This window comes from Theropithecus gelada, chromosome 19 (assembly GCF_003255815.1).
Source record: "Theropithecus gelada isolate Dixy chromosome 19, Tgel_1.0, whole genome shotgun sequence".
NCBI classification, from domain to species: Eukaryota; Metazoa; Chordata; class Mammalia; order Primates; family Cercopithecidae; genus Theropithecus; species Theropithecus gelada.
The window spans coordinates 45,526,678-45,546,802 of NC_037687.1; the positions used below are offsets into that span (position 1 = coordinate 45,526,678).

The 20,125-nt window shown below is 52.1% G+C and overlaps 1 protein-coding gene across 4 annotated transcripts in view; it reads right to left on the bottom strand.

Moving 5' to 3' along the window:
- GPI (glucose-6-phosphate isomerase) overlaps positions 1–12,794 on the bottom strand; it is a 47,290-nt gene extending 34,496 nt beyond the window's left edge. For 2 of the 4 annotated variants that reach the window (XM_025365950.1, XM_025365946.1), the window contains exons 1-5: positions 12,540–12,794; positions 12,175–12,303; positions 11,129–11,219; positions 10,713–10,781; positions 8,848–8,967 (exon numbers count right to left, since the gene is read on the bottom strand). In XM_025365950.1, coding sequence (XP_025221735.1) covers positions 8,848–8,967; positions 10,713–10,781; positions 11,129–11,219; positions 12,175–12,296 — 402 coding nt within the window. In that variant the 5' untranslated portion in view covers positions 12,297–12,303; positions 12,540–12,794. Of the gene's footprint in view, positions 1–8,847; positions 8,968–10,712; positions 10,782–11,128; positions 11,220–12,174 lie in introns of all 4 variants that reach the window. The other 2 variants (XM_025365947.1, XM_025365948.1) reach the window with 2 other exon arrangements.
- Between the last annotated feature and the right edge of the window lie 7,331 nt (positions 12,795–20,125).

Consider the following 20,125-nt stretch of genomic DNA (forward strand, 5'->3'; position numbering starts at 1 on the left):
AGTTGAGGCTGCAGCAAGCTAAGATTGCTAACACTGTATTCCAGCCTAGGTGACAGAGGAAGACCCTGACTCCAAAAACAGAACAAAATGCTCTGCCTTAGCCATTTTTTTTTCCTAAGACAGAGTCTTACTCTGTCGCCCAGGCTGGAGTGCAACAGCACGATCTCAGCTCATTGCAGCCTCCACCTCCAGCCTCCAGGGTTCAAGCGATTCTCCTGCCTCAGCCTCCCAAGTAGCTGGGATTACAGGCACCTGCCACCATGCCCGGCTAATTTTTACTATTTTTAGTAGAGATGGGGTTTCACCGTGTTGGCCAGGCTGGTCTCAAACTCCTGACCTCAGGTGATCCACCTACCTCAGCCTCCCAAAGTGCTTGGATTACAGGTGTGAGCCACCACGCACAGCCTATTTTATTTTTTGTAGAGACGGTGTCTTGCTATGTTGCCCAGCCTGGTCTCTAACTCCTGGCCTCAAATAATCCTCCCATCTTGACCTCCCAAAGTGTTGGGATTACAGGCGTGAGCCACTATGCAAGGCCTAGGAGTCTCTGGAGACCATAGTGGCCCCTGCCACACTCACCACCAACTAGACTATTTCCTGGTTACAACAGTGAGACATCCCTACCTCACAGCAACACTGTCAGAATTTGCAGAACCAGGGATAACTTGGCAGAATCTACTATGCCAGAGACCAAGAGATGTGAAATGCTGAAAACTGTGACTGGGCTATGCCGGGGAAAGGAGTATCAGACCTGCAGCCAGTTTCCAATCAGACGCCAGTGATCCCTGCTTCCTGGAACTCATGCCCCTGCATAGCTTCCACCTGTGCTGGGAGGGGTGACCTGTGCACCCACCAGGAGACTGCAAAAGGGGTGAAATGTGACTTCAGAGAACCTGCAGTTTCTGCTTTGCTCTCTTGGATGACTCGCTTTTGGCGAAGCCGTCTATGATGCTGTAAAGACACTCAAAAGAGCTCCATAAAGAAGCCCACGCAGCAGGGAACTGAGGCCTTTTTCCAACAGTCACTGCCAACTCGCTTCCTGTGTATGGGACATCTTAGAGGGGAGTCCTCCAAACCCATCAAACCTTCCAGTAACCAGGGCGCTGGCCAACATCTTGACTAAAGCCTCATGAGAGATCTCTAAACCAAGACCAACCAGGTGAGCCACTCCCAAACCTCTGACCCACAGACACTGTGAGAGGTAATAAAAGTACTGCTAGGCCCGGCATGGTGGCTCACACCTGTAATCCCAGCACTTTGGGAGGCTGAGGCAGGTGGATCACAAGGTCAGAAGTTCGAGACCAGCCTGGCCAACACGGTGAAACCCCATCTCTACTAAAAGAAAAAATACAAAAATTATCTGGGCATGGTGGCGTGCCCCTGTAATCCCAGCTACTCGGGGGGCTGAGACAGGAGAATTGGTGAAACCCAGGAGGCGGAGGTTGTAGTGAGCTAAGATTGTGCCATTGCACTCTAGCCTGGGCGACAGAGCAAGACTGTCTCAAAAAAAAAAAAAAAGTTTATTGCTGTTTTAAGCCAAGTTTTCACATCATTTGTTATACAATGATAGATAACTAATACAGATTCTGGTACCAAAAGTACAGTGTTGTCATAATAAAAACCTAAATATGCATTACTCAGTGACTCATGCCTATAATCCCAGCACTTACTGGGAAACTGAGGCAGGAGGATCACTTGAGCCCAAGAGTTTAAAACTAGCCTGGGCAACATAGCATGACCTCATCTCTACAAAAAATAAAAAAGTAACCAGGCACGGTGGCATGTGCCTGTAGTCCCAGAAGGCTGAGGTGGGGGATTGCTTAAGCCCAGGAGTTCGAGGCTGCAGTGAGTGGTGATTGCACGCACCACTGCACTCCAGCCTGGGCGACAGAGTGAGACCCTATCTCAAAAAATAAAAAAGAAAGAAAAGAAAAAAAAGTTATCCCATACATACCAGTCATCCTATGCCCACCTCGCCATTGTATGTTGGATGTCTGAGGGGTAGATAATTTGTCTCTTTAAATTCACATGTCTTCAGATTGAAAGGAACTATACTCGAGTTGTGCTAAAGGAAATGTAGGTACTACCACACCTGTACTTGACAAGATGAGGTTCTAGACTTCTGATACTGTAACAGGATATGGACTTAGGAGAAAGTGAGTGGGGTGTTTGCGTGTGGAAGGAACACAAATCAACCACTAGGCACCAGAAGCAGGACTGCGATAGCCACCCACCTTCTGAGATGGTGACCAGTGGTCCTTGCCTCCTGGCATTAACCCACTGGTGCAGTCCCTTCCCACAATGACCAGAGCTGATCTGTAACACCAACAGGGTATTATAGAAATGAAAGAGTGTAGCTGGGCGTGGTGGCTCACCCTGTAATCCCAGCATTTTGGGAGGGTGAAGCAGGCAGATCACTTGAGATCAGGAGTTCGAGACCAGCCTGGCCAAAATAGTGAAACCCTATCTCTACTAAAAAAATAAATAAATAAATAAAAAGGGCGGGCATGGTGGCGGGTACCTGTAATCCTAGTTACTCAGGAGGCTAAGGCAGGAGAATCGCTTGAGCCCAGGACCGGAGGCTGCAGTGAGCCGAGATCACGCCATTGTACTCTGGCCTGGGCGACAAGAGTGAAACTCCATCTCAAAAAAAAAAGAGTGTGAATCCTGACATTAGGTCACAAAAGACCTCCAGGCATCTGCCTTGCTCTCTATTGGATCACTCACTCTGGGAGAATAAGCTGCGTTGTCATGAGGACACTTGAACTGTCTGTGCCTCCCAAAGCCAGCAGTGCTAGTGAGCCATCTTCAAAGCAGACCCTCCAGCCCCCATCAAGCCTTCAAATGACCACATCTTTAGCCAGCATCTTGATTGCAACCTTAGAAGATCAGAGCCACTACTCCAAACGCAGCCACTGCAAATTCCCCACCTAAAGAGATGGTGATTGTTGCTTCTAGTTGCTAAATTTTGGAATAATTTGTCACACATTAATAAAAAATTAGTATACACTAATAAGATCCAGCAATTTTCTTTTCTTTTAAATTTTTTTTTTTTTTTTTTTTTTTTTTTTTAGAATCTTGCTCTGACACCCAGGCTGGAGTACAGTGGTGCGATCTCAGCTTACTGCAACCTCCATCTCCCGGGTTCAAGCGATTCTCCTGCCTCAGCTCCCTAAGTAACTGGGACTACCGGCGTGCAACACCATGCCCAGCTATAAATAATAATAATTATTATTATTTTTTGTGACGGAGTCTCGCTCTGTCACCCAGGTTGGAGTGCAGTGGCGCTATCTCGGCTCTCAGTAACCTCCACCTCCTGGGTTCAAATGATACTGCTGCCTCAGTCTCCCGAGCAGCTGGAATTACGGGTGCCTGCCACACCCCCAGCTAATTTTGTTTGTATTTTTAGTAGAGACGGGTTTCGCCATGTGGGCCAGGCTGGTCTCAAACTCCTGACCTGAAGTGATCTGCCCACCCCAGCCTCCCAAAGTGCTAGGATTACAGGTGTGAGCCACAGCATCCAGACTATAAATTATTATTTTTAAATTAAAACAGGCCGGGCGTGGTGGCTCACGCCTGTAATCCCAGCACTTTGGGAGGCCGAGGCGGGTGGATCAGGAGGTCAGGAGATCAAGACCATCCGGGCTAACATGGTGAAACCCCGTCTCTACTAAAAATACAAAAAATTAGCCGGGCATGGTGGCGGGCGCCTGTAGTTCCAGCTACTGGGGAGGCTGAGGCAGGAGAATGGAGTGAACCTGGGAGGCGGAGCTTGCAGTGAGCCGAGATCACGCCACTGCACTCCAGTCTGGGAGACACAGCGAGACTCCGTCTCAAAAAAAAAAAAAAAAAAAAAAATTAAAACAAAAATAGGCTGGGCACAGTGGCTCACGCTTCTAATCCCAGAACTTTGGGAGGCCGAAGTGGTCGGATTATGAGGTCAGGAGTTCGAGACCAGCCTGGCCAACATAGTGAAACTCCATCTCTACCAAAAATACAAAAATTAGCTGGGTGTGGTGGCAGGCACCTGTAATCCCAGCTACTCTGGAGGCTGAGGCAGGAGAATTGTTTGAACCCAGGAGGCAGAGGGTGCAGTGAGCCGAGATCAGGCCATTGCACTCCAGCCTGGGCGAAAGAGAGAGACTCTGTCTTTAAAAAAAAAAAAAAAAAAAAAAAAATGGCCAGGCGTGGTGGCTCACGTCTGTAATCCCAGCACTTTGGGAGGCCAAGGCGGCCAGATCACAAGGTCAGGAGACGGAAACCATCCTGGCTAACATGATGAAACCCAGTCTCTACTAAAAATACAAAAAATTAGCCGGGCATGGTGGCGGGCGCCTGTAGTCCCAGCTACTCAGGAGGCTGAGGCAGGAGAAAGACGTGAACCCGGGAGGCGGAGCTTGCAGTGAGCTGAGATAGTGCCACTGCACTTCAGCCTGGGTAACAGAGCGAGACTACGTCTCAAAAAAAAAAAAAAAAAGAGACAGGGTCTATGTTGCCCAAACTAGTCTTGAACTCCTGGCCTGCAGTGATCTGATTCACCCTTCCAAAATGCTGGGATTACACATGAGCCACTGCACTTTGCTGGGTTTAGGTTTTAAAGACACGGTCGTGCTCTGTTGCTCGGCCTGGAATGCAGGAGTATGATCATAGCTCACCGCAGCTTCAAACTCCTGGGCTCAAGCAATTCTCCCGCCTCAGCCTCCTAAGTAGCCAAGACTATAGGTGCACACCACCACAGCTGGCTAACTTTTAACTTTTTTTAAAAAGGCAGGGTCTTGTTATGTTGCCCAGGCTGGTATTATACTCCTGGCCTCAAGCAATCCTCTTGCCTCTGTCTCCCAAAGGGCTGGGATTACAGAGGTGAGCAACTGTGCCTGGCCCTACTTTTTCTTTAAATAAACCATGGGAGAATTTCCATCAACACAGAAAGAAATAAAATAAGTTGTTCAACTTCTCAACCCTCCCTCACGGGCGTATGACAAAAGAGGTTAGAAAAAGCAAGTCTCAGCTGGGCGTGGTGGCTCATACCTGTAATCCCAGGACTCTGGGAGGCCAAGGCGGGTGGATCACTTGAGATCAGGAGTTCAAGACCAGCCTGACCAACATGGTGAAACCCCGTCTCTACTAAAAATACAAAAATTAGCCGGGCGTGGTGGCATGTGCCTGTAATCCCAGCTACTGGGGAGGCTGAGGCAGGAGAATCACTTGAACCTGGGAGGCAGAGGTTGAGTGAGCCGAGACCACGCCATTGCACTCCAGCCCGGGTGATAGAGCGAGACTCTGTCTCAAAAAAAAAAAAAAAGCAAGTCTCCTTTCCTGTTAAAGGTTTGTTATAATGAAGCATCCCAGAGGAAAAATGTATCTTTTTTTTTTTTTTTTTTTAAGTTTTGAGACAAAGTCTCTCTCTGTTGCCCAAGCTGCAGTGCAGTGGCCTGATTTTGGCTCACCGCAGCCTCCCCCTCCCGGGTTCAAGTGATTCTCCCACCTCAGCCTGGGACTATAGGCACACGCCGCCATGCCTGGCTAACTTTTTTGTATTTTTTTTTTCAGCAGAGACGGAGTTTCACTATGTTAGCCAGGCTGGTCTTGAACTCCTGACCTCGTGGTCCACCCACCTTGGCCTCCCAAGGTGCTGGGATTACAGGTGTGAGCCACCGCACTAAGCCAAATGTGTCTATCTTTATTACAATTACATCCAGCTTTCATTTGACCAAATGAGGCTTTACCATACCCACCAATTCTGCAACTTCCTTTTTCAACTTCCCAGTCCATCCTGAACAGCATGGCAAGTCAATCCAACTGTAGCTCCCTGATTCCTAGCGGTGCCCAGGATGACAGTATATGAATATATGCTGACTCTACTTGGTAAGTCCCCTGATAAATGAGTACAGCTTGGTTTCAGGTTTTCCCACTACAATCAAGGTCACAGTGAACGTCTTCACCCAATCTTGGCAAACTTTGGAGAGCACAGCCATGAGGAATGTTCCTCACCGGGGGATTGCTGCTATTCAGCAACTTTTTTTGAACTATAAATACCCTATCAGCCTGAGTCAGGTACTCCAGTGGCCAGCTTTAAGGCAAGGCTTTCCTGGAAACAGCACCCCAAACAGTGCAGTGCCACCCTCGCCATGTAGCATGGCTGAGCGCACCCAGCCCGATCACACAGCACTAGGCTTTTAATGCACTTCAGCTCTGCCACTCACAGCAGATGGCTGGAAAGGCCCTGCTGCATGCCCAAAGCCCGTCACATGGACTGACCACCCTAAATGACATTCTGGAAATCCAGATTCCCATCAGGACCCCACAACTTCCTTGCCCTGGGAAGCGTCTCACTCTGTCACCCGAGCTGCCTCAACCTCCCGGGCTCAAGCAATCCTCCCACCTCAGCCTCCCAAGTAGCTGGGACATACCAGCATGCCTGGCTAATTTATTTATTTTTTGCAGAGATGGGGTTTTGTTTTTTTTTTGTTTTGTTTTGTTTTGTTTTTCGAGGCAGAGTCTCACTCCGTCACCTAGGCTGGAGTGCAGTACTGTGATCTTGGCTCACTGCAACCTCCGCCTCCCAGGCTCAAGAGATTCTCCTGCCTCAGACTCCCCAGTAGCTGATATTACAGGTGCTCGCCACCATGCCCAGGTAACTTTTTGTATTTTTAGTAGAGACGGCGTTTCACCATGTTGATTGATCTCAAAACTCCTGACCTCAAATGATCCAACTGCCCAGCCTCCCAGAGTTCTAGGATTACAGGTATGAGCCACCGTGCCCAGCCCATTTTCAGGTCTGAAAGTGGCTCTTGGCCAAAGTAACCGGACGTTGACCAGCCACATGTGGAGACCACTGCTCCTAGGACAAGCAGCAAATGATCACAGCTGACAAGAGCTTGGATGATCACCCTTGGCGCATGCATAGCCCACACAGACACACCGGCATCACCCTCATTCTCCAGGCTTGAGGACGTCTGCCAACCCACCCCTGCAGAATCACCCCTGGGATAGACACTGAGGCAAGTGCTTGATGTGGGGAAACTTAGCTGGTCTCTGAGGCAACCCCTACCACCCTACACACAAGGAAAAGGAGGCATGTTACATGCACTGTCACTGGCACACAGACACCGCTTACATACTTCCAGGTGGAAATAAGTTGCAGAAGAGCAGGGAGAAAACCAAACTGCGTGCATGTGCACGTGTGTACATGTTTCGAAGAGGAGATGACAGACGTGTACGTGCACAGGAACTTTCTGGAAGACTTCACAGGAAAATTTTTCTATTTTTTAAATTTATTTTTTGAGACAGGATCTTGCTCCGTTGTCCAGACTGGAGTGCAGTGGTGTCACCATGGCTCACTGCAGCCTCGACTTCCCAGGCTCAAGCCATCCTCCCACCTCAGCCTCCTGAATAGCTGGGACTAGAAGTATGAGCTGCTGCGCCTGGCTACAGGAAACTTTACAAAGGCTGCTTCTGGAGGGTTAGCTGGGAATGGGGATGAGGAATTTTTTTTTTTTTTTTTTGACAGAGTCTCCCTCTGTCGTCCAGGCTAGAGTGCAATGGCACACTCACAGATGACTGCAACTTCTGCTTCCCAGGTTCAAGTGATTCTCCTGCCTCAGCCTCCCAAGTAGCTGGGATTACAGGTGTGTGTCACCACACTTGGCTAATTTTTGTATTTTTAGTGGAGATGGGGTTTCACCATGATGGCCAGGCTGGTCTCAAATTCCTTACCTCAAGTGATCCGCTCGCCTCAGCCTCCCAAAGTTCCGGGATCACAGGCATGAGCCACCCACCACACCCAGCCAGGGTTGAGGAAATTTTACAACGTTTTATCTATTTCTAGACTGGGTGATAAGGGTGTATGACAAAAGAGGTTAGAAAAAGCTCCTTCCAGCCAGGCGCAGTGGCTCACGCCTGTAATTCTAGCACTTTGGGAGGCTGAGGCGGGCAGATGACCTGAGGTCAGGGGTTTGAGACCAGCCTGGCCAACATGGTGAAACCCCATCTCTACTAAAAATATAAAAATTAGCTGGGCGGGGTGGCGCATAATTGTAATCCCAGCTACTCGGGAGGCTGAGGCAGGAGAATCACTTGAATCCAGGATGCAGAGGTTGCAGAGAGCTGAGATCGCACCACTGCACTCCTGTCTGGGCGACAGAGTGAGACTCCATCTCAAAAAAAAAAAAAAAAGAAAGAAAGAAAAGAAAAAGCTCCTTCCTTTCCTGACTGTCCCGTCTCTCGGGTGCCTCACTTCTTTTTTTTTTTTTTTTTTTTTTTTTGAGACAGAGTCTCGCTCTGTTGCCCAGGCTGGAGTGCAGTGGCACAATCTCTGCCCACTGCAAGCTCTGTCTCCCAGGTTCATGCCATTCTCCTGCCTCAGCCTCCCGAGTAGCTGGGACCACAGGGGCCCGCCACCTCGCCCGGCTAATTTTTTTGTATTTTTAGTAGAGACAGGGTTTCATCATGTTAGCCTGGATGGTCTCGATCTCCTGACCTCGTGATCTGCCTGCCTCGGCCTCCCAAAGTGCTGGGATTACAGGCATGAGCCACCGCGCCCGAGGCCCCACTTTTCATTCTGAGCCTCTGTCATTTGTCACCATGAGCCCACAGGTGTCTGTAACTCAGGAAGGAGACTGCCCCCACTTCTGCCAGCAGTAGGTTCCTTCAGAGCAGAGCCAGGAGAAGTTCAGGCCTCAGCAAAGACCCCCAGGGTCAGCGATCACACAGGCAACCCCTCCCTTAAGCTGCAGTGAGAGCCTGAGTCCTGCCTCCAAGAAGAGGGGAAAAGTTGCCCCTCAGGGATCCCAGATTCCCATATACTCACACACGGCCAAGGGCGAGTCCGGCCCAGTAGCCACTTACCTGGCAGAAAGACTTCATCTTGTCCAGAACCTTGTTGACCTCTGGCATCACATCCTTGCCATCTACCAGGATGGGTGTGTTTGACCGGTTCCGAAGAGCCACGTGCAGCACAGCTCGACCCTGGGGATGAGGGTCAGGGTGTAAAGACTGTCTCCTCAACCCCAGGCAGCCATGCTCCCAGCTGGGCATGGTGCCATAGCTCGGCCCTCTATCCACTAGACAGGCAGGTCCTGAGGTCTCTGTTAGCAGCATGATCTTGTTCCAAGAACCCACTGTATGCTTACAGGAGGAGGAGCTCCCCAAGGACTTATGTGCTGCAGACAGTCGGGAGGAGATGGGGGCAGGACCCATACATGCCTAGGACAGGCCCAGAGGGCCTGCCATAGGTGTTCAGGGCATGAACAGTGAGAGAAAAGAGCAACAGTGGGCAAAGGCAGAGAATGGGGACAACACATGTCAGAACCAAGCAATAAATGTTTTCAGAAGCCGGGCGTCATGGCTCAAGCCTGTAATTCTAGAACTCTGGGATGCCAAGGCGGGTGGATAACTTAAGGTCAGGAATTCGAGACCAGCCCGGGCAACATGGTGACATCCTGTCTCTACTAAAAATACAAAAATTAGCCAGGTGGGGTGGCACACACCTGTATTTCCAGCTACTCGGGAAGCTGAGGCAGAGAATCGCCTGAACCCATTAGACAGAGGTTGCAGTGAGCCGAGATCGCACCACTGCACTCCAGCCTGGGCGACAGAGCGAGACTCCATGTCAAAATAAATAAATAAATAAATAAACGCTTTCCAAAGACGAGTGCTCACTAAGCCTGAAGTAACCTCATCCTCCCAATGCGTGTCCACGGTGTTTGCTGGCACCTTTTAGGCAGTGTCCTCAGCTCCTTGGATTTGCAGCAAGGTATGCAACTCAAGCTTCCCTCACCAAGCAGCCCGATAACTACCAACTGCCAGGAACCAAACCAGACTTGAAGTCTGTGACCGGTGCCAGGCGGTTGGCCCGGCTACGTGAGTGAAACGGCCTGAAGCCAGCAGAGGAGTCCTTGAGGGAAGGTCTAAAGACCCTAGGTGGGCAGGAAAAGGATCATCTTGGGATTCCAACCCAGTGAGAGGCTTGCTAAGGTGGAAGGTTTCATGCCACCCCACCCTCACCCTGCCAGACCCCACTCCTGCCCCACGTTTTATAGGTGAATGCACTCCTCCAGAAGGCCTTCCTTGATGGCATCCTCTCTCAGCTTAGACCCACAATGCAAGACAGGTTGAGTGTGAATCTCCACTTTGCCTCTTACAGCTACCACATCTTAGATAAGGGACGTGACCTCTGAACCTCAGACTCCTCCCATGTAAGAGGAGGATAATGACATCATGAGGACAGAGTCTGGGTGCTCAGTGTCCATTATACCTCCAGGCTTGGCTCCCATACTGAGTCAGGAACAGAGGTCCCCAGGCCTGGCCTCACCACTGCTTCCTATTGACTCCTACTGCTTGAGTAGGCTGAAGTCTTTAGTGATTAAGATTCTTCTTGTCGCTACTAAAACTTGCAGTGAGGATATATTAGAGTTAACTTCTCCAAGAAAATGTCAGCCTTGAGAAACTCTCCCTCTGGGTATGAGATGTCCTCCTCCCAGGCAGACACTGGGAACCATTCCAAGGAGCTCACCAAACCTAGACGGCCAATCTTGTGGAAGACACACCCTAAAGCCCTGCTACAAAGCAGGAGGAAAAAGGCCTTCAGGCCCCTCATTAAGCAAAAGCATTGCCCAAGAGAAGGGGTGAAGACACAGGGTAATGCGGCTAACAGTCAGATAAACCCCAAAGGGAAGGAAGGAGGCCCCAGAGGGTATGTGGGGCCTGCTCACCTCGGTGTAGTTGATCTTCTCACCATTGAACATCCGCTCCCGGGCAGCCTCCACGCCCCTGGACTTGGCCTAGGAAGAGACGATACTGAGGCCTGGTCCCGCCCGAACTGACCACCCCAAGTGTCGGCCCCCAAACACAAGGCTTGGTGCTGTCCCCCAATGAGACAGACAGATGGCTGCTGCCTGGTTCCCTCTCCCACTGTCTGGGAAGGGTCTACTCAGACATCAGACACTGGGGTCCCTGGGATGCTGCTTAGAACCTAAGCCAGGGCAGGTGCCTCACCTGCACAGAGGAGGTCACCGAGGTTTAACGAGAGGAAAAACTCAAGATGCTCAAGGTCCTGGGGACGCCCAGGAGCCCAGCTCGCCCATCACTCTGTCAGTTACCAGTTACACCTCCCCAAGCAGAACATTACCAGGTCCACCAGCATCCGCATCACATCCTCCGTCACCAGGTTCTTGGAGTAATCCAGCAGGATATGCCCATGGTTGGTGTTGAGGGTCAGGCTGCAGAAAGATGGAGATGCTGCTGACCACACCCTGGTCTCCCTAGTGGGAGACCTGTCCTGAGCAGGAGCTGTTCCCAGAGGAAATATCCTTCCCTGACCCACGCCCCACAAGGGCCACGGCCACCCAGCACAGTGGTGACGTCTGTCACCTGCTGGCCCACCAGGATGATCTGCAACAGCAGCACAGAGAAAGAAGCCATCCTCACAGACCCTCGATGCAGGCAGACCCTGGGTGAGCAGTCTGGACTGAAGGCGGGGACCACCCCCTCCCAGGGCTTCCACTCTCTGCCGTAAGTTACTCAGGCACCCATCCAGATGACAGGGATGGCCACTGGGACGTCTAGCCCAGAGCCACAGCCGCTCCCCGCCCCCTCCTCCACCAGCATCAGTGATCAGAGCTCGCTCGGCCGCACCCCGGCCCATGATTTCCTCCAATGCTCCTTCCCACTTCCCGGTCGTGCACAGGTCTCTTCTGCAGGAATCACACCCGACGTCTCCACCCTTCCACCCAGCTCCCTCAAACCCCACGCCCGGGCTGCCCGCCCGGCAAACGGTCCCAAGCCCATGTGGCCAGGAGCGGATGGAAAGGGACAGCCCTTTCCCGCTTGCTGCGTCAGCCAGGGCCTCTCCTCACAACTGCGAAAGGAGTCCCTGCTCAAATGGCCGGAGCTGCACGACGTCGGGGAGGGGAAACGTCCCCATGTAGAGGCCCGTTTTTCCTCGTGACGAAGCAGACACGGCGCCGAGACCCCCGGCGAGGCCGCAAGCCCCCAGGAACGCACTCCAAGGAGACTCCAAGGACGAAGTGCGGCCTCGGCCTGGGCCCCAGTCCGTGGCCTGGAGGTGGGGGGCGGGGATCCCCGGGCACCACTGCCCCCGCCTCCAGACCCCATCCCCGCGTGCCCGGCTCCGGGCGCCGCGCGTGGCAGCCCCCGCCTCCGGCCCGCCCGCACCTGAAGTGGTTGAAGCGATCCTTGTCGGCATCGAAGAGGCGGCGCAGGTTCAGCTCGGAGCCGTGCTCGCGATACCATTGCTGCAGCTTCTGGAACTGGGGGTCCCGGGTGAGAGCGGCCATGGCGGGACTAGAAGGTACGCGGACTGGAACGCGCGCGGAGGAGGAAGGAGCGCTGGCAGCGCGCAGCGAGCAAGGCGCGGGGGCGCGCGGCGGCCTTTATGGCGCAGGCGCCCGTTCCGGCCCCACCCCTGAGCCCCGGCCCCGGCCCCGCCCCCGACCCGCGCCCCGATACCCAGGCCGGGTGCCCGCTAAGCGACCTTGCCCGCGGCCGCTGATCTGGGGCCTCAGCTCCTCTCTCCCTACCGCTTGCGCCACCGCTTCGCTGGCTTCTGCCCGGAAGTGGCTGTGGAGAGGGATGAGCAGAGCCCGGGGATCACTGGAGCCCAGAAGTTGGAGGCTGCAGAGAGCTACCCATGGCGCCACTGCACTCCCTGTGCACTGGTCGGCTTCATTCATTCATTCGACAAAACTCTACAGCTCGAACACCTTCCACGTTACAGGCAGTGTTCCAGGCGCTGTGGATACATATGTGCCAAATAAGCAAGTACAACAGATGATGTGTGTCAGGTGCTGGTAAGGGCTATTGAGGAAAAGCAAGATGAAAAGGGTGCTGAGAATCCAGGTTGCAATTAAGAAGAAACTCACTGGGGCGGGCGCGGTGGCTCACGCCTGTAATCTTAGCACTTTGGGAGGCCGAGGCAGGCGGATCACGTGAGGTCAGGAGTTCGAGACCAGGCTGGCCAACTTGGTGAAACTTCATCTCTACTAAAAAAAATGCAAAAATTAGCCGGGCCTGGTGGCACGTGCGTGTAATCCCAGCTAACTCGAGAGGCTAAGACAGGAGAATCACTTGAACCTGGCAGGTGAAGACTGCAGTGAGCCACTGTACTCCAGCCTGGGCAGCAGAGTGAGACTCCGTCTCAAAAAAAAAGAAAAAGAAGATGAGGTCAGAGAGTGAAAGGGAGGCAACAAGATCACATAAGACCTTGTAAGTCATTGTAAGAATTCTGGGGCTGGGCACTCTTGCCTACAATCCCAGCACTTTGGGAGGTGGGATAGCTTGACACCAGGAGTTCAAGCCCAGCCTGGGCAAGATAGCAAAACACTGCTTCTAAAATACTAAAAATAAATTAGCAGGGCATGTGGTGGTGCACACCTGTAGAGTCCCAGCTACTTGAGAGGCCAAGGCAGCAGTATCACTTAAGTCCAGGAGTTCCAGGCTGCAGTGATTACCACCATTGTACTCCTTGGGTATACAGCGTGGGTAACACAGCAAGACCTTGTCTAAAAAAAAAAAAAAGAAAAAAAAAGAAAATAGGGAAAGGCTAACAACGAAAGAAATGAGTGGCCACTGAGTGGTCACAGCACTTTCCAGGGAACAGCCCCGTCCACATGGCCCTTCTTTAAGAATTGTCAACTCTAAGATTTCACTGAGCTTCCACACCTAGCACAACCCTGGTAGTGCTGAACGGTATTTGTTCTACTGGAGTTCTTTTTTGTTTGTTTGTTTGGGATGGAGTCTCGCTCTGTCCCCAGGCTGGAGTGCAGTGGCGCGATCTCGGCTCACTGCAACCTCTACCTCCCTGGTTCAAGCGATTCTCCTGCCTCAGCCTCCCGAGTAGCTGGGACTACAGGCACCCGCCACCACACCCGGCTAATTTTTTGTATTTTTAGTAGAGACAGGGTTTCACCGTGTTAGCCAGGACGGTGTTGATCTCCTGACCTCGTGATCCACCCGCCTCAGCCTCCCAAAGTGCTGGGATTACAGGCGTGAGCCACCGTGCCCGGCCTCCCCTGCCTTTTAACCTTCCATAATGTACACCTCTTGCAATTTGGCCTCTGTGATTCCCGGAAGCTTCAACTATTCCAGATTTCACATTTACTTTGAAACTCCAAAGTTACATGGATTTTGGTTGTTTTTTTTTTCCCCCTTTTTTTTTTGAGACAGAGTTTCACTCTTGTTGCCCAGGCTAGAGTGCAATGGCACGATCTCAGCTCACTGCAACCTCTGCCTCCCTGCAACCTCCGCCTCCCAGTTTCAAGCAATTCTCTTGCCTCAGCCTCCCTAGTAGCTGGGATTACAGGCGCCCGCCACCTCGCCAGGCTGATTTTTGTTTTTGTTTTTGTTTTTTGAGACGGAGTCTCCCTCTGTCACCAGACCAGAGTGCAGTGGCACCATCTCGGCTCACTGCAACCTCCAGCTCCCTGGTTCAAGCAATTCTCCTGCTTCAGCCACCTGAGTAGCTGAGATTACAGGCATGTGCCACTATGCCCAACTAATTTTTGTATTTTTAGTAGAGATGGGTTTTCACCATGTTGACCAGGATGGTCTCTATCTCCTGACCTCGTGATCTGTCTGCCTCAGCCTCCCGAAGTGCTGGGATTACAGGCATGAGCCACTGCGCCCAGCCTAATATTCGTATTTTTGGTAGAGATGGGGTTTCACCATGTTGGCCAGGCTGGTCTCGAACTCCTGACCTAAGGTAATCCACCCACCTCGGCCTCCCAAAGTGCTGGGATTACAGGCATGCGCCACCACACCCAGCCTGGATTTTCTATGTTAGCAGGAAACTAGGTTCCTATCTGGTGGGCCGTAAATCACAGTGGCTACAGGGAGAAAACAGAGAAGTACGAAGAAAGGTCATTACTAATCCAAAGCCATTCATCATCATACTACAATACTACTAACATGGCCACTACTCTAGCCAGGTTTACTATGTGCAGAGTGCCATGCTAAATCCTTTCCATGTATCCCTCATGGCAGTCCTATGAAGGATACCTTGTTGTCCTCCCCATTTAACAGAGAGGTTAAGAAATGTGAAACGAAGCCGGATGCGGTGGCTCACACGGTAATCCCACCACTTTGGGAGGCTGAGGCAGGCAGATCACGAGGTCAGGAGTTCGAGACCAGCCTGAGCAACATGGTGAAACCCCGTCTCTACTAAAAATAGAAAAAAATTAGCCGGATGTGGTGTTGGGCACCTGTAGTCCCAGCTACTCGGGAGGCTGAGGCAGGAGAATGGTGTGAACCCGGGGGGTGGAGCTTGCAGTGAGCTGAATCATGCCACTGCACTCCAGCCTGGGCGACAGAGCGAGACTCCATCTCAAAAAAAAAAAAAAAAAGAAATGTGAAACGAGGCCGGGTATGGTGGCTCACACTTGTAACCCCAATACTTTGGGAGGCCAAGGCGGGCAGATCACTTGAAGCCAGGAGTTTGAGTCCAGTGTGGCCACGATGGCGAAACCCTGTCTCTACTAAAATTACAAAAACTAGCCGGACATGGTGGCGGACACCTGTAATCCCAGCTACTAGGGAGGCTGAGGCAGGAGAATCACTTGAACCCGGGTGACGGAGGTTGCAGTGAGCCGAGATCATGCCACTGCACTCTGGTCTGGGTGACAGAGTGACACCCTGTCTCAAAAAAAAAAGAAGAAAGAAAGAAATGTGAAACAAGCCACTCTGCTCTTAACTAGAGAATCAACCCAGGCTACCTGGTTCCTTCCTGAACCCTGTGCTTAATCACAGCCCTGTGCTGCCTGCCAGTTCCTCTTCAGTCCTAGGAAAAAAGTGGAGGGGAAGTGGAGAAGCAGGCAATCCCTTTCTCCGCTCATCATCCCAGTTATGTCTTATTAGTTGAAACAGGGTCTCTGTCACCCAGGCTGGAGTGCAGTGGCATGACCATAGCTCACTGCAGCCTTGAACTCTGGGCTCAAGCGCTTCTCTCACCTCAGTCTCCTGAGTAGCTAGAACGACAGGCATAGCCACCCTGCCCGGCTAATTTTCTTCTTATTATTATTTGTAGAGACTGAGTTGCACTATGTTGCCCAGGCTGGCCTCAAATTCCAGGCCTCAAGAGATTTTCCTGCCTCAGCCTCCCGAAGTGTTGGGATTACAGGTGTGCATCACTGTGCCTGGCCATAAGGTCATTTTATATTCTGTTGTCTACCACCATCACTACAATCACTACCATATGCAGAGCTTAGGGCTCAGAATCCCCAGGATCCTGGGGGCAGTGAATCTGGGAGGGGTCATGCCCCCGGACCAGGGATTGACCAAGGATAATAGAAAGGAAACCTAGCCCAGAAATTCCAAGAGAGCATGCTGCAGAGCCAGACACCTTCATGTGCCCCCTGCAAGATGATCTGGCCCCGAGAGAGGAGCGGACCAGAGGGTACACCTGAGAGCAGAGGCAAGTTAGGAAGTCCAGGGACAGTCCTAACTCTGGATAGCAAAGATTTAATTTCAAGCATAAGGCAGCCCTGGAAAAGTAACTGACTGCCACTGAGTATTGATGAAGCTAGCACTTACTGCAGGCTGTGGCGGGCACAGTTCCAAACAAGAGCCCCGTTCTAAAGATGGGGAAACTGAGGTATGGGCATTTAGACATCTCAGACCTTACTTCAGGGCCGCTGGACAGGGATCAGGCAGGCCCTGGAGGACAGGTAGTCATGGGAGAGAAGGCAGAGGGACTGGGGCAGGGGATTGGTGGGGTGGTCAGTTCTGGGGCCTGAGCTGAAGGAGTCGGGAGCGGGGCGTGGAGTGGCGTTTCCACGCCGATAGATTTTAGACATCTGTTTCGGGGCGGGGGGGCGAGTCCACCGAGGATGCTGAGTCATGTTGACTAGCGAAGGCGAGGGGCCCGCGCCTCTGGGGCCCCGTGGAGCTGCCGGGGTTGGCTCACCGTCTCCGGGGAGGCCACGGAGCAGGTGTAGGCGGGGTTGAGCGCGGATGGGGCGCGGCGCGGGGGGAGGTGCGCACGCGTGTGCGTGTGGGCCGGCACGTCCGGGTGGGCTGGGCGAGCGCTTGTGCGCATGTCCCCGCGCAGGGTCGGGCGCAGGAGTCCGGACACCAAGCCTTGCAGACACGGAGCCTTGCAGACACTCGGGTCCGCACGTCTGGGATGGACGTGGTGAGTGCACGTGCGCATGCGCTGCATAAGGCTGTGCGCATGCGCACACCGGGAGTGGTGCGTGGAGGGGCCGCCTCCTCACCACGCCCCCAAGAGGACTAGAGCTTGTACCTGTTGTTGGCTTTACCGTACGCGACCGACTCTTGTCGTTTTGGGGCTTCATTACCAGAGTCCCGAATCCTTTGCTAGGTGCTTAAAAACATTTTCTTCATTGTACATAGGTGTTTCCACGAGAATAAAAAGCTTTACACTGGGGCCGGGCGCGGTGGCTCAAGCCTGTAATCCGAGCACTTTGGGAGGCCGAGACGGGTGGATCACGAGGTCAGGAGATCGAGACCATCCTGGCTAACACGGTGAAACCCCGTCTCTACCAAGAAATACAAAAAAAAACTAGCCGGGCGAGGTGGCGGGCGCCTATAGTCCCAGCTACTCGGGAGGCTGAGGCCAGAGAATGGGCGTGAACCCGGGAGGCGGAGCTTGCAGTGAGCTAAGATCTGGCCACTGCACTCCAGCCTGGGCGACAGAGCGAGACTCCCTCTCAAAAAAAAAAAAAAAAAGCTTTACCTTTATTTGAGGTCTGCTTGGGCCTACGCGCATCTCCACCGTAGTGCTAATCCCTTCCCTGTCCTGGGACAGCCTCAATGATGTATTTAATAGTATTCTTTTAGCCCAACGCGAGAGCCTTTTCGTCTGGTTGTTTTTGTTTTTCGTTTTTAGAGACAGAGTCTTGCTCTATTACCCAGGCTGGAGTGCAGTGGTAAGATCTCGGCTCACTGCAGCCTCGAACTCCTGGACTCAAGTGATCCTCCCACCTTGGCCTCCCAAAGTGCTGGAATTCCAGGCGTGAGCTGCTACACCCAGCCTCTGGTTCTATTTTTTTTGCTCAGTATTAGAATTCGTAAGTTCTGGCCCCGGCAACACATCCTTTCATGTCTCAAGTTGCATTGTGGTGGTCACAGGACCTGTCCTGCACCTTGCACATGTGGCCATGAACAAGACTCGCTCCTTGCTCTCATGGGGCCTTCATTCCAGTGAGACACAAATGCAAACACAAAATTCCAGAAGAGTGCTAAGTGCTGTCATGAGAAACGAAGCCAGGCTGGAAGATGGGCTCTAACCCCAGAAAACTGATGGAGAGGCCCAGGCAGCCTTGGGAGCAACAGGTAGGCAAGTTGGAGGACACATGGCAAGGCTACTTGGAAGTAGGGGAGGGTGCATGGGAAACTCTGAGGCTGTGGGGGGAGAGGCAGGAGCCAGGTGAAGTCCAGGTAGATAGCAGTGGAGATGTAAGAACATGGTGGAATTTTTTTTTTTTTTTTTTTTGAGATGGAGTCTTGCTCTGTTGCCCAGGCTGGAGTGCAATGGTGAGATCTCAGCTCACTGCAACTTCCACCTCCCGGGTTCAAGCGATTCTCCTGCCTCAGCTTCCTGAGTAGCTGGGATTACAGGCACCCGCCACCATGCCCAGCTAATTTTTGTATTTTTTAGTAGAGTTGGGGTTTTACCATGTTGGTCAGGCTAGTCTCGAACTCCTGACCTTGGGTGATCCACCTGCCTTGGCCTCCCAAAGTGCTGGGATTATACGTGTGAGCCACAGCACCTGGCTAGAACATGGTGAAATTTGAGTGTGCTTGGGAATACGCTTATAGGACTTGTTGATTAGTTGAATGAGGAAATGAAAAAATGAAGAATATCTTCTGGGATTTCAGCCTGAGCAACTGGGTTGCTGGTGGATGCTGGTTCTCTTACCAAGGACGGGAAAGATGGGTTGTCTCCCCTAAAATACTGAGTTTTAAAGGCAGGGACTGTTATCTTTGCAGTCTTGGCTCCTAGCAAGGGCCTAGCCCTTATGTGACATTAGTGAATGTTGAAATGAATGTGACATGCCTCAAACAATCCTTCTCCCTCACCTAGGCCCACATCTTCAAGTCAGTATTCCAGTACAAGCCACATCCAGTCCCCTCACCGACCCACAGAGGCCTGGGCTCAGGAGCTCACCCCTGTGCTGTAAGGCCATGTGCATGTGTTATTTCCAGAGCCTACCCTTGGAGATGCCTCAGACTCCTGGGTACCTGTGGCTGGGAGGTAGCCAGTCATGCTGTCCACATACGTGCTTTTGGGCAGTGGAGAAGCTGATCATTGGGAAGGTTTATTTCCTGTCTCCACATTAGGAGGCAGGTTACAGCAGTGGCCACACGGTGCACAAAAGTCCATCCCCTAACAGCCCCATGGTTGGCATGCAGCATCTCAGCCTCCAAACTGGAAGCCCCCCGCTATCCAAGGAGCCCCCAGGTGGGAAAGGAAGGTCACAAGCCTCCCAAGTACCTCAGATGGGCTGAGGCCTGTGAGGCCCCTGCAGTAGGTCAGGTGTAGCATCTGCTCAGCTTCCCTCCCCACTCATTCGCACACAGCCAGAGCTATGGGGCTCCTGCCCTCTGGCCTCCAGCACTGCTGTGAATCAGAACTAGTCAAGACAACTGGGTGCTTGTGTTAAACGGGAACACACTTAAATAAAATACGGGCTTTTTTTTTTTTTTTTTTTAAAGACATGGGGTCTCACTATGTTGCCTAGGCTGGTCTTGAACTCCTGGCCTCAAGCAGTCCTCCCAGGTGAGCCTCCCAAATTGCTGGGATTACAGGTGTGAGCCAGCACACCCGGCCCCTGCTAGCTTTTTAATATGGACTTCCAGTGTGTTCTTCAGCACACTCAGGCAACATGGCTGTTACTGAGCAACTTTGTCTTTGAGGTGCATTTGGAAGGCTCTGGGACTTGGTCCCCATGCTCAACTTCAGGGCACCTTGGCAGAAAGAAGAGTGGTTCCTACACCAGCAGCTTATATATTAATGCCCACATTACTCCATTTCCTTCAGATCAGCAAAAATGGTTCCAATGAGGTGCTTTCTGTAAATGAAAATGAGTTGAAATGCTCCTGTGACCTGCCCTCCATCTGTGGTTCTCATGATACTATCTTCCTTCTG